This window comes from Varanus komodoensis, unplaced genomic scaffold (genome assembly GCF_004798865.1).
Source record: "Varanus komodoensis strain SLA01 unplaced genomic scaffold, ASM479886v1 scaffold19, whole genome shotgun sequence".
Classification (NCBI taxonomy): domain Eukaryota; kingdom Metazoa; phylum Chordata; class Lepidosauria; order Squamata; family Varanidae; genus Varanus; species Varanus komodoensis.
The window spans coordinates 10,785,684-10,799,181 of NW_025335550.1; the positions used below are offsets into that span (position 1 = coordinate 10,785,684).

The 13,498-nt window shown below is 49.7% G+C and overlaps 1 protein-coding gene across 1 annotated transcript in view; it reads right to left on the reverse strand.

The window, feature by feature from the left end:
• Nucleotides 1-1,953: 1,953 nt before the first annotated feature.
• Nucleotides 1,954-13,498, reverse strand: part of SLC7A5 (solute carrier family 7 member 5) — a 40,179-nt gene continuing 28,634 nt past the window's right edge. The window contains exons 7-11 of the mRNA XM_044428082.1: nucleotides 12,987-13,090; nucleotides 12,061-12,157; nucleotides 11,426-11,575; nucleotides 10,857-11,034; nucleotides 1,954-8,934 (exon numbers count right to left, since the gene is read on the reverse strand). Coding sequence (XP_044284017.1) covers nucleotides 8,879-8,934; nucleotides 10,857-11,034; nucleotides 11,426-11,575; nucleotides 12,061-12,157; nucleotides 12,987-13,090 — 585 coding nt within the window. The 3' untranslated portion in view covers nucleotides 1,954-8,878. The remainder of the gene's footprint in view (nucleotides 8,935-10,856; nucleotides 11,035-11,425; nucleotides 11,576-12,060; nucleotides 12,158-12,986; nucleotides 13,091-13,498) is intronic.

Here is a 13,498-nt window from a genome sequence, read left to right on the forward strand (position 1 = left end):
CCCTTCAGGGCTTGGGTAGCCGGCAATGCCAGGGATTCAGCTTGGAAAAGGGGGGTGACACCACTGAGCCGTGGTCTCTCTCCAGGCACATGGACTTGCCTAAGTGGGGCTTGAGTTAAGCGTTCCTGGGGTTTGCATGGATTGCTTTCCGATGTGAAATTGTTTTGAGGGCCAAATGGTTGCCCAAGGGGACCTAAAAGCTCCCAGAGGGCTCTCAAGACAGGGCCTGGACTGCAGCAGGGTCCAATTCAAGAGCAGGAGTGGCCCAGAACCCCGGAGCGTGAGCTCCAGAGCCCCCTTTGCCAATGCAAGTATTAAAAGGGGCATATTGGAAAATCCATTTCGGCTGTCGAGAAATATTTGGGAAGGGGAAAAAAGCAAGACGTTTCCCTCTCCCATGTTGCCTCTTAGCCACGTGGTCCTGCTAACCACAGCAGAGCCGAATGCTCCCCCAGCCCTCCCTCTTCAGCAGCCCGCTTTGCATAACAGATTATAGAAAGTCAAGGTGTGTGCGCTCCGCTTTCGTACAGCTGCAGTTGCTTGATCATTGCAAAAACCGAGGATGTATGTTGAGCCAAACAAGACAAGGCTCTCATTTGTTACAGGCAGGTGTGGTTCAAAAGCGATTAAAGAGTAAATCCAGGATTGAAACCAATTGCCAGGTATGCAGCAAGACTTAAAATGATGTAGGAATTTGTCCAAAGATAGAGGCTCACCTGGAAACGCCTGGCCAATCTTTCTCCACCCACCCCACTCCTGCCAGCCCTGTGCCAAGGTGCAAAGTGGGAATAGCGAACCTCACTTAAACACAGTCTGCAGACAAGGTTGCTTGTGCCAGCCGATGCCGCAATTCAAACTGGCACCAGGAACTGACGAAAAATAAGCTGGAATCGATCAGAAAATGACACAGCATTCATGCCAGGCTGCTTGTTTTGTGTTTGCGAAAACTGGCCAGGGACAGTTGTGCTGGTAAAGATTTGGCAGGTGTGAGCCGCTCTTCCCATGTCTCACACCTGCCAGATCTTTTGGATTCCAGCTCCTATCACCCCCAGCCAACAGCAGTGACAGTTGGGAATGATGCGCACTGCTGTCCTCCTCACAGTCCATGAGAGGAATGCTTCAGTCTTTGGCCGAGAGCACACAACAGTGCCAACACGGGATCTTTGCAGCCGAGAATTTTCTCAGCTGGGCTGGGGATATTTCATGCCCACATGGATGTTCTGGAGAAGATTAAGTTTCTTAGCAACTCTGCAAAGAATTGGAGAATCTCAGCAGATTCCCCCCCGGGGCTCTCAGTGGAAAGCAACACATGGAAAAGGGTCAAGGGGGAAAGCCAGCCACAGGTTCCCCTTTGTGTAGGGCACCGAGTTCAAAGGACTGGCCTGCTGCACCAGAACCCAGACTTCCCCTCTGCTTTGAGTCCAGGTCTTCCAGGCCGGCTACTTGCCCTTTGTCGTATCTTCCTGTTGCGGTTCTGTTTTGTATTTTTGACCATATTTTATTAACATGGTGTTTTTAAGTGTTGTAATTAGTTTTTAATTGTGTTTTATTTCATGACTGTGAGTTGCTCAGGTGTTGTGGCGCAATTGGCAGCATACAAATGTTTTAAATAAAATAAGCGAATAAAAGGGCAAGCTTTGGTTAGAGGACTGGCCATTGGAAGGAGGCACAAAGCCCTTGCTTACCTGTGTAGCATGGGAACCTTCCCAACCTCTTGGACTACAGCCCCCATTACCCAGGGATAATGGGAGTTGGAGTTCAACCACCAGCAGGGCATCAGGGTATGGGAGGCCACCTGATCTGTTCAGTGTTCTGTTAGCTGCCCCAAGATTTTCTGGTGGGTTGAAACAGTTTAACTGCCTTTTTCAATAGAAACTGAAAGATACACTTTGTGACGATACCAAATCGTGGCTTCTTTAGATAAATAAAAGTCGTTGAGCCAAAGACGAGGGCTGTAATTCAGAATACTTTGTTCAAATAAAAACCAGAACATTCAAAATGTAACAGCAATAGTTAGTCATGAACAATGAAGGGAAAAAACAAACACACGGCACATTGTTGCGCGATGCTTACAAGGCAGAATTGACTTGCTTTTACTGAAGAAGAGATAAAAACCCAAAGCTGCACAAATCTTGAAACAGAAGCTCTATGGACAAATGCAGACACCGTATTCATAAAACCTCTCTGGCCTGAGACACTTAAGATATTTACCCCTTTAAAATCTAGGATAATCATTAAATTAGTCAAAATATATTTTTTCAAGTGTAACAAAAAATACACCTTCCTACAATTAGGTCTATATTTTTCTTACGTTAAAAACTCTCAAAACAAAAAAAAACTATATTAAAAGTCAATATAGATTTATAAGGAGTCAGATTATATTCTGAGAGTCCCCTGCACAAGGACTGGGAACAAGGAATGGGAGAATGGGAGTCGTTTCTCCCATTTTGAGGGATGAAGGGAAGCAGCACTTAACTGCTGCCAAACTTAAAAGACAGGAGGGACAGGAAAGCAACGCTGGGATGCTTTGGAGTAAACTGCTGAAGCAATCAAAAGCACAGGAACGCCACGCTCCCGTTGAGAATACGGAGGTGCCCAATGAAACGTGGGTTGCACCCGCCGCCTGTCCTGGGTTCCACCCCAAAAACCACCCCCCACCCAGCGTGCTAAATGACACTCTTTGGGCGTATTGCTGATTTTGGGACCCCAGCAGACTCCCCCCCCCCCAACCCAAGAGTTGAGCTGCAAACTTCTTTATGGGGAGGCTACTGATGGACATTTACAGAGTCATCTCATGACATCTGCAGAAAACGATGAAGCTTCTTAGATATATTATGCATTCCAAAAAGGAGGTTGGAACGGAGTAGGAAGGTATGGCTGGCTGGGCCACTTAGCAAGAGTCCCGCCGTTCAGAGACATTTTGCATGCCCTAAACACAACACCGGCCCTTGGCCTTCGTTAACAAGGTGGTCAGCCTCGCCGAGAGGAAGAACAGGCGTTCCCAAGCACTGCTGTTTCCAATGATGCTCCGCAGAACATCCTGGCCCCGTGAGGGATGACTTCCTATTTCCTGGTTCTCCACTCTTAGTGGTGCCTCAAGCCCAGTTTGGCCCCAACTGCCAAATCGTAAAGCTGACTTATCACAAACGCTATTCAAAGGCTCCCAAGAAAAACCGTGGAGGATGCTGTTCTCCTCCAAATGGTCCCTAGTGCAGCTTCCCTGGCCCTGCTGCGAACTGCCCAGAGAGCGTCAATTGCTGGGGAGCATGGAGATGCAATACATAAATAAGCAGGCCTACCACTCCCAGCATCCCCAGTCCAGCACATCTGCAGGGTGCTAGGTTTGGAGTTACCAAAGCAAGCGACAGCTTCAGTCATCAACTCCCTCTGAGCTCCTGCAGGAAACTTCATGAGCCTTTGGCCACTTCTTTTCACAGAAGTTTTCAAGAAAGTTAAGGCATGAAAGTGACCGTGCTCAGTTCACAATACATTCTGTTGGCACAGCTCCGAGGCGCAACATTGGTGCGTGCGGACAGAAAAGTCGCAGGCCTTTTTCCTGCCTAGGTGCTCATAGGGTTGTGACTTAAAGAAAAATTTACACATTCCATTAAGAATGCACAAGCAACTGTGTTGGAGCTTGCAGAAAATCAAAATAAATATAAGCAAGTTTAAGAGTAGTGTTCTGGAAGGGAGAAGGGCACTGGTGCAGTCAGAAAACCTGAAACTTTCCACCAGCATCCTTTACCGCTGCTCGAACCAATCTTCTCCAAGGCAGATGCCCTCAACGATTTAAGTTGCCAGCAACAAGAATTGGAATATTTTGCATTCTGGTTGCATGAGTGTATGAAGGCGCCAAAAGTGGGTTTACACCACATCACCCGTGCTCAAGGGCTGAGTATGAGTTGTTGTTGAATATGGGTAGTCGCATTGTGTGAACCCAGCTAACAACTCACAGTTCACAAACCACAGGGTATCTTCGTGGGTTCTGTGGCGGACAAGCCATGGATGACTGCATGGTCTGAACACAGGCAAAGTTCTGCTCCTGGGAGAGGAAGAGCAAGGTTCCCTGACGCATATGGCGTGTTCAGGGGCAGATGGGGCTGGTGGGGAGGTCCCACATCCATCTGCACAACTCATCCAGTGTCTCTGGAGCAAACCCAGACACTGAGTTTGGGTGGGCATTTTTTCTCAAACTTGAGGGTTGGCCACAGACTTGAATACTCTCTGAAATCAGCCAGGTCTTTAGTTTCTCATGGCTAATGTAACTTCCACTGATTTCAGTGAGACTACTCAATGAGTAAGTCCAGATGAAACACTGAATTTTCAGTGAAGGATGGAAGGGGGAATAAAACACAAAAGCTTGCTCGTCAGAAAAGCTCTTCCCATGATCTTGATTTTATGTTATGCGCCTGTTCCCAATTTTTCAACGGGGTGTTTGCACTGTACGTCAGTAGCAAGTAGCTTTCCTCCAACATGCATGTAGGATCAACACGCCGCAGGTAATAAGGAATGTTGTAAAAAAACACAAATACTCCTCTGAAAGGGCAATCTATCACAGGCATCAACATTTCTGACAGCCACGCCATTTGGAAATTGAAAACGTAATGGCAACTAGTTCTCCCGAAGTTAATACTTTGAGAACAACACGAAGACAGAAGCTGTTTCGCAACACTGAAAGTGGATGGAACATTTGGGACACAATCATCCGCGGCGTGCCATAAACAACTCATGGCGGTCATGAAGAATTAGGAATACACCCTGTGATCGTGCCCGGCGTCTGTGGCGCCCCAGTTATTAGACCCCGCCGTTCTTGGCACCACAAGAGAGAAAAGGCCACAAATGCCTGCTGTTCTGCTTTAACGAGATTACTTCACCCATTTGGGAGAAGAGTTACCATATTTCAAAATCCTTATGTACAAAGCTCTACGAGAAAGAAAAACAGCCCCCCCCCCCACACACACAAACACCCCACCGTACAAGTTAATATAATACAATCAGCTAGGAAAAAAGACTTGTTGCTCTGGAGCATGTCGGAAAATAGGTGGAAGCCTGGAGCTTACACCCTAGGCTAGCCCAAATCTGGCCTGTGGGCCAACCCAGACTCCCAGCATCCCCAGCCAGCCATGCGGTCCCAGTGATGGAGGGGGGACCAAAGGAATCCCATCACTCCCCGCTCCTCCTTCCCACAGGAGCCAGGGAATTGGACTGGGGCCCTCTCCCCAGAGGGGGGAAATGTGTGGGGGGAGTAGAGGAGATTTCCCTCTGGAGCAGCCAGGAACCAAATTCCCAGGGGCACCGCCATGCCTCCTTGGCGTCAGGCTGCACTCACATGCTCCCTGACCCACATGGCCCAGGGGGCTCCCCTGCCTCACCCTGAGTGTTAGCAGTAGCCATAGTACACTGCATTTACACCCCCCTTTTCTTGCTCTTGCAAGGGACCCCCAGGAGTTCACAAAGCTCCCCCTTTGACTTTTTCATCACAACAACCCTGCAAGGGAGGCGAGTCTCATCGCCACCTAAGCTGGGTCCACAGCAGCTTTCTGAGGCGATTTCCCCGGTTCTTGCGAGCCTGGAGGGAAGGGCCGGCCGGCAGAGCGAACGAGGGCCGGCAGGCGCCATTTTCGCTCACCGCGTGCCCTTTCGGAAGGCTGCACACTGCGCCCTCGAAGAAACGCAGGGAAAATGGGGTGAGGGAGACAAAAGTGGGTTTTTTTTAATGTTCTTTTGTTTTGGTGGGGTCATTTGTGAGGGCAGGGGAAAGGTAGTTTGTGAGGTAAAAACAGGGTCCTGAGGAGACAGTGCTGCTGCTGTTAGTCGTGAAGTTGTGCCTGACCCTTAGATAGTATTCAGGATAAAACTACAAGAAAAGTTTTAAAGATAAACAAATTGTGAGAGAACTTTTGTGAAGAGACTCTGAGGCAGAGTGAGCGGCGGTCGAAAGCAGGCTGGCGGGAGTCGTCCGTCTGGACGGGGAAAGGGGAGCGGATTTCCCGCCAAAAACCCTTCGAGCGGAGAGCCTTCCTGAAAATGGGTGCTGCGCAGGCACAGGTGCCATCTGTGGCAACCACGCCCAGGAACACCTGGCGGACGCACACCTGAGCGGGGACTGGAAGCGGGTCTCCCCAATCTCCCCAGTGCCACGCTGGATTTTGGCTCCCCGCCCCAGGTTCAGACCAACCTGACACTACCTCAAGACAGGCAGAGAGATACTCTTAGGTGCTACCAGTGGGATGTGTTAGATACACCTGTCTTTACAGCAAAGAGCTCCCCGATTCTTTGGGCATTCTCCTATGCTGGCCACCATGACTAAAAAGATGTAATTCCCCTCCCCCAGGGTCATTGGATGGCCATTCCAAACAAGAAAACCATCGCACCAAGACACTGGCACGCTGATTCGTGTTCGGGGCATCTTGGGTTAATTTAAACATTCAGGTTTTTTCCGCTCCTTTTGTAATGGAATGGTAGAAACCAGAAAAGAAGGGCTGACGGGCTGGGTCTCTGTCTCCTTCTTGAGTGAAGAAGATAATAGGGATCCTCCTGGTTGTCACTGGTTTTTATAGAGTGTGTGAAAATTATCCCCATGATGGGACTGCGCTCAAAATTTAAATTCGCTTCCACTCCCTTGATTTCCTCTCTGCTGCCCCAAACTGCTGCAGGCTGGAGTTTCGTGAAGAGGCCAAGATCTCTGCCGAAGGGCTCCAAGAACTGCTCCCACATGGCGACTGCTCAGGGTTGCTTGGGAGTGGGAAATCCACGACCCTTCAAAATGTTGAAAGTGTGCAGTCTAAGTACATCTGACACGACGTGTGCCAAACGAAATTGTGCATCTTAAAAGCAAAGCAAAGCAAAGCACAAAAATACCGCACTAAATGTTTGCTAGGGAATATATCAGGACCATGGTGCACTGGGACAGCGAGTGGAATCTTTTCTCCTACGATGCCAGCGCCAACCCAAGTAGCAACTTTTCTCCAAAGCTGAATACGTCACTGATAGAAGCCAGACAAAATACGGATACACTGAAGGCCGATGCTTCTCCTTCCAAGATGGAAGGTTTACTCTCTTACAGCTTCCCCCTCAATAGCCAGGTGGCCTAACAGCCTACCTATTTTTTAAAGACCCCCTCCCCATAAATGGAGTGACATCACAATGAATTTCCTCTGCTGAGGTAAGAAAATCACGAGCTCCCCCACATCTCGGAAACTGAGATGAGCTAACGAGTTCCATGGCCTGGGAAGCAGCACCCCCAGCAGCAATGTTTTAATTAACAAACTCTTTCAACAAAATCTAGAGGATGACAGTCCAGACAGTCTGTTCCCACAGGCAAAAAGAAAATCAAACGCCAAAATGGCACAAAGGGATTCCTAGAACTACACAAGCCTTCCAAGTGACTTGGTCCCGTCTTTTGCTGCAGGAAGTCCTAAACGTCTTTGCAAGCTCGGCACCCTCCAGCTGTGCTCGACTCAGGGTTCCTAAGATTCCCAGCCTGTCTGGGAATGATGGGAGCTGTAGTCGAACGCGCTGGAGGAGCATGGGGTGGGTGCACTGAAGCAGGAGCGGGAGCAAAATGACTGCAGCATGCAGGCTGGGCCTCTTAACTGGAGCTCACAAGTGCCAACTGCTGCGTCACCAAGGCTGCGCTGGACCCTCCGTGCGCCCGACTAGAGCCAGGTCCCTCAAGGTGCCCAGGAGCAATGATCCCAGGCCTTCCACATCTTCATCCTCCAAGCCCTCGTCACACGGAACAGTCGCTTCCCACCCCACAAGAGCACACGGACAACCCACAACAATGCCCACATTGTGTGCATAAGAAGGAAAGGAATTGGCATAACCACGGGGCTGGTTAGCTCAGCTGGTCTCCTGGGTGGCCGAAAGCCGAAGCCAGGTAACCCGACTCAAGCAGGACTTCCGCCTTCGGCTGCAATGCCAGGGGCCCGCGTTTGCCATCAGGAGCTACTGCGGAAACCTCCCGGGACACGTTGTGTGGATTTGAAGCAAGTCTACTGGCGGAGGCTTTCACACAGCACCCAAAACAGTGCTGTGCTTTGCGCAGGAGAATCGTGACATCACAAACAGGACAACATATAAATGCTCGTTCTAAGTCGATACAACACAGAAACAACGTGGGAGTCTGAAGGGGAGGGGAGTTTAAAAAACAAAGCCCTAAAAAATACACAACAAAAATACTTAAAAAAAAAAAAGGTCCAGGGTGGGACAGCCACATCCCAGGAGTGGAACGTGTCGAATTTCTGCACATTCGCGACGGGACAACAGCACCAATGTTTGTTTGCTTGTGTGTGTTTCTGCAGGCCCAGTCTGGTTGTGCGGAGGAGTGTAGGGTTGGGAGAACCCCTTTCCCGAGGAGACCCTGCATTGCCGAATGGATCAGCCACGCTGCGTGCTGCCAATTCTGCAGACGTGGGAAGAAGTGGTGGGGTGCCGGTGCGCCTTGGCAAGTTGGTTTTCTGCATGTAAAGCAATCCAGGATGAGCACATGAAGCCGGTAAACTAAGGAAAGATGCGCAATTGGGAAGAGGATGAGGTCTCCGATCCGTACTTGCACCTGCAAACAAATGTCTATCAGCTTCGCTGCAGGTGGGTTTATTGGGGCCTCAGAGGTTCCCAGCAGGAGCTTCTCTTCCTGAATTTCTTTTGCACCCGGATGTCGTCTCCTCCTGCATCTTGTCAGCTGCTTGGCTTGAGTGAGGGAAGGAAGCAAGGTACGGGGCGGGGCGAGCCGTGCAGCCATCCGGATTCTAGGGAGTGCTCTCCACTAAGTGCCGGGAGTCGACTTTTTTTTAAAGGAGGAATCAGATGTACATGTGTTTTTAAAATAATCTTGTGCGTTGGCTTGAACCAAAGGCTGACGATTTTCTTGTCTTTAGGACTCCTGTGGGACAGCCTCCATCAATTTCTGACACAGAACTGTTATGGAGTCTGTTTAAAGAAAGAGGAAAGACAAATATGAAGATGAAATTTGTCACTGGTATCCTGGAGGCCTTGGAAAGGCTGTGAAAGTTGGAAAAACCTGAAGAGCATTCGGTTGAGCTGATCTTTTTATCGCCTGTTTCTCTTCAAGCACAGGCTCATCGCTTGGCCAATGTCATGCAAGAACATTTGTGCAGCTTCCCTTAACCTGGGCCCTCCAGATGTTTCAGACTGTGACCCTTCAATATTCCTGAACATTGGCCAGGCTGGCTGACACTGATGGGAGTTGAAATCCGAAGCACTCAGAGGGCACCAAGCTGAGGAAGGCCAAGTCAAAGTGCAGCAAACTCTTTTCAAGTGTTGAAAAGGTGGCTTGAACAATGCAATTGGCTGCTTGCGCCGCTTTTTGCCTTTGAGCCAACAGGTCTTGCAGGTTTTTTGTATTCCCAAAACCTGCCAAATCTGATTGTCCAGGTAACAGTGGGAGAAAAGAAATATGGGTGTGTGTTGTCAGCTCAAGCCCTTTTCTCCTACCATTGTCAGCCTTTGGCCCTCTTGGCTTAAAACGGACACTTTCTGGCTATGGGGCTATTTTTCTTTGGCTATTGATAGAAGGCAGACAAAGAGCAGGGTGGTAAATTACACAAGAGGGCACTAGAACCAGAGATGTCTAATTAAGAAGAGTACGAGACATTAATCCATCTGTCCCCAAATACTCCCTCCTCACATATTGGCCCCATCCCTCCCAGGCAGAATCCACAATGCAAAAAGGCCTGAAAAGCAGGACACAATTAATATGTTAATTTGTTACCCAGTGGCTGGAACAAGGGCATTTCTGAAAACCGAAAGCAATGCCTGGAATAAGAAGAAAGGGAAAAGAGGCTGGGATGGACCAAGCACTCAGTAGTTAAGAGAGATGGCTGAAAAGCTCTTTTGCACTCTGCCCAAAAGCGCAGTGATAAACCCTGAGCTTCAGCTCGTCTGCGTTTCTGGGTCAGTCTGTTGTTCTTCCTGAATGCTGGAGAGAACAGATGGTGGGGTTGGGTTACGAGGACACCGTCCAGTGAGACTTCGCATGACTCAGCTGCACTGAGAGTTGCTTTGGATGCTTAGGCGATGGGAGCCCAAGCCAAGAGTGTCAAATGCGCCTGGTTTGCTCAGAGACAGATGAAGTCGGGACAAAATCGCACACGGTGCTCATTTGGGGGAAAAGAGGACTATTGCCAGGCGCTAAAGAAAATCCACACCTGACCTGGGCAGACATACAAAGGTGTCTGGAGAAGAAAACCTTTAGCCCTTCCCAGGAAGATCCACCTGGCATCTTTCCTGCAAACAATTAGGCATCAGGCTGACCTCTTAAAAATGTAATTGACTGCTTTATTCACTTTACTACTGGCTCCTCCCTGTTTTGATTTTTTCAGATATATTTCTAATCTTTGATGAGCTGGATTGGTGCAGCACACTCTGCAAAGGGCTCTCTTGGAAGGTGCTGGGTCCAGCCGGCACAATTGTGCGATGCCAAAGCTTTGCCATGAGCCCTTGGCCTCTGGCTGTTTGGAGCCAAATGCAAAGCACTGCCTTTGATTTTCATAGTTCTATGAGACTCACAGTACTTAAAGGCATGTTTCTTCTTGTATGCACACACTTGCGATCTTTAAGCCTTTAGGTCATCCTAAAAACCTAAGAGCTGGATCAAATCCAGGGGCCGCCAAGCCCAGAATTCTGCTCACACAGTAGCTGCCCCAGGGATCCCTCAAGCCCAGGTTCCCCAGCAACTGGTGTGCTCAGACTCTTAACCTCAACACCCTTCAGTCACCCAACAGACTGAGGCTCCGGGCTAAAAATGCAAACACCAACACAGAGCAGCTGAGAACACGGATCTGCTGTCTGGAAGCACGCAAAATGTCTGCAAATTCACTGATTATACTCACATATGCCCTGAAGAAGCCACTTCGGCTTGTTTTCCCACCAGACACCAAAATAGTAAACCGGGATCCCGCTGAGAATGATGGCAAACCCAATCGCACACTCTACAGGAGTCATCCAGAAGGAGACGACGATGAGGAAGATACAGGCGAGGATGAAGAAGATGGGCAGAAGGAGATTCACCTGTGCAGAGAGAGCCGAGAAGGGGTGACCATACTGAAGTTAGTGAAGCAGGCAACATACCCGGAGTTATGCTAAAAGCTTTGAATAGGATGAAGCACACGTCGCTTCACCTGAATGGAAGTTGGGGGATTCTTGCTTTCAGGACAAAAATCTCGTATCTCCCTAGTCCCATTAGAGAACTCCAGCACCCAGCTCTCCTTGCGGGGGCGGCCCAGGATAATGGGACTGACTCATGGGCTGCCAAGAGGCCCTGCTCCAGCTGAGGGCGGACAAGATACCCAGGACTACAGTCTCCATAATCTCTGGCCACTGGTGGGAGCAGCAGAGCGAATTCTTGGAGGTGGTCTGTGGGCGAAGACACGGGGGCATCCGGCACACCCGGCACCCTCACCTTGATGGGCCGCTCCAGCTCCGGGTGCTTGTATCGCAGCCACAGCATGCCGATGATGGCCAGGGCCACACAGAGCCAGTTGAAAAAGCTGAAGAAGTTGATCACGGAGAAGATGTCGTTGGAGAAGGCGTAGAGGAGCGTCATCGTGCACTGGAGGCGAGAGGGAGAGCGCGACACGGGCCGCTGAGGCGGAGAGGCAGGGAGGACCGCTGCTTTGTGCACCAGGATTCCCCACGGTGGGCTCATGGGCCTGGGTGCTCGTCGGATCCCTGCCTTTATTGCTCTTGCCTGCATTTTCCCAAGCGTTTTGTCACTGGGAGGCTGGCCTACCGTAAAATGCAGTGCTGCCCTTGCACCTTACTTTGGGCTCCCGACAGCGCTTGTGTGTTTGGAATAGGACCCTGTCTCCGTTGTGCACTCTGTGGCCAGTTACCTTTCCCCAGGTTTCCTGCTGGCAAAGGAGGGTCTTGCGACCAGCCGTTTTGCAAAGGTGCGAGCCATCCGCAGCAGCTGTTTTGTGAGAGCGCCCACGAGGCTCTCCAAGCCCCCCTGTTCCTGCTGTCCCCAAAGGAGAGGAGACCCCCTTATTTGCTCTTGACAGCTCCCTCCCAAGACAGCAATCGGTACACCCCTACCGTGAAGATGAGCGAAGGCACGGGAGTGAGGAGCCGGGGATGGATCATGGACAGAACTGAGGGAAGGTGACCTTCGCGGGCACCCACAAAGAAAAGCCTGAGAAAGAGAGAAAATTTAAGTTTTAACAGGTGTCTTCAACTACGGACTTCACCCCCACAAGAGGTAGTGACAGCCAATGTTTGCTTTAAAAGAGAGTTAGACAAATTTGTGGAGAAGGGGAAAGCTATCCAGTTTCTAGTCCTCATGGTTCTGTGTGACCTTCTGCATCTATATACTGGCCTCGACTAAGTAGGTCTTCAATCGATTGCTTTCTATTATTGCATTACTGCTGTTTGCCATCTCCTGGTCATCTCTGATTGAATTTGGTGAGAACTACATCAGTTCTGTGCTCATATGAAACCAAAGTTTCACTTCTAAAGTGAAGCTCCCTGCTAAACTTTCCTGGGAAATGAGCATCACTGAGCTCAGCAGGGCTTACATCTGAGTAGCCACATGTACAACTGCATTTTACAGGCCTGCTCTCTCTAAACTCGGTGGAGAGTCCCGATAGTTAGCATATAAAATTGCCCTATGTTAGAAATAATGAATGTTGTTAAAGCATGCTCTGATAAAAATGCCGGTATCACATCTATTTCATTTCTGCCCCCCACCCCCAGGAAACCATTTCCTCTGGTGGGGAGCAGAAAAACATTATTTTGCCATGGCTTCAAAATTTCTGGGAATTTTACATCTCTGGGTATATTCCAGGACAAATAAAAATCTGGGAGCAGCAAAGACACTCATCCTTAATGAAGTTGGAGAAGTATTTTCGATGTCTGCAGAAGCGCAACTGCATTTTGCTCACGGTTATGCCTTTCTGTCAACCCAAGAAATTCTCCTGAGGGGCTGTATGCCTGGCGGCAGCAGGAACAAGCAGGAAACATACCGAGAGGAGGTGAAAAGCGAGCCGTTGACCGAACCGAAGCACGACAGGCCGACAAAGACAGGGATGATCCAGGCCATGACGCCCAGGTGGTAGTTCCCAAAGTCCTGTGAGCCAAGCGGGAGGCGAGAGCGTGTCAAAACGGAGACAGGGAAGGAGACTTACCCAGGGACTCGGGCACCCCTCCCGCCCCCGCAGGGGGAAGTGCCTCGCCTAATCAAGCTTGCAGCTCCCACCTGCAAATGAACTGCCGTGATCACCTAGCAGGGTCACGGTGCACAACGCTTTGGCGATGCCCAGTGGCTGTGCCTCTTGTGAGGCCTTCATAAATCAAATGCGTTTTGTGAAGGAAAGTTCTTTAATAGTCAGAGAGACACACGCCCTTTTTCATTGCCCAACCTGCCTCTTGGAATTTAACACAGGAACACCCAAAGTGGATTCTCCAGACCCCTCTGACAGCTAAAAGACTGATACTACAACACTGGAAAGATGACTGGGACACCGATGATAACACA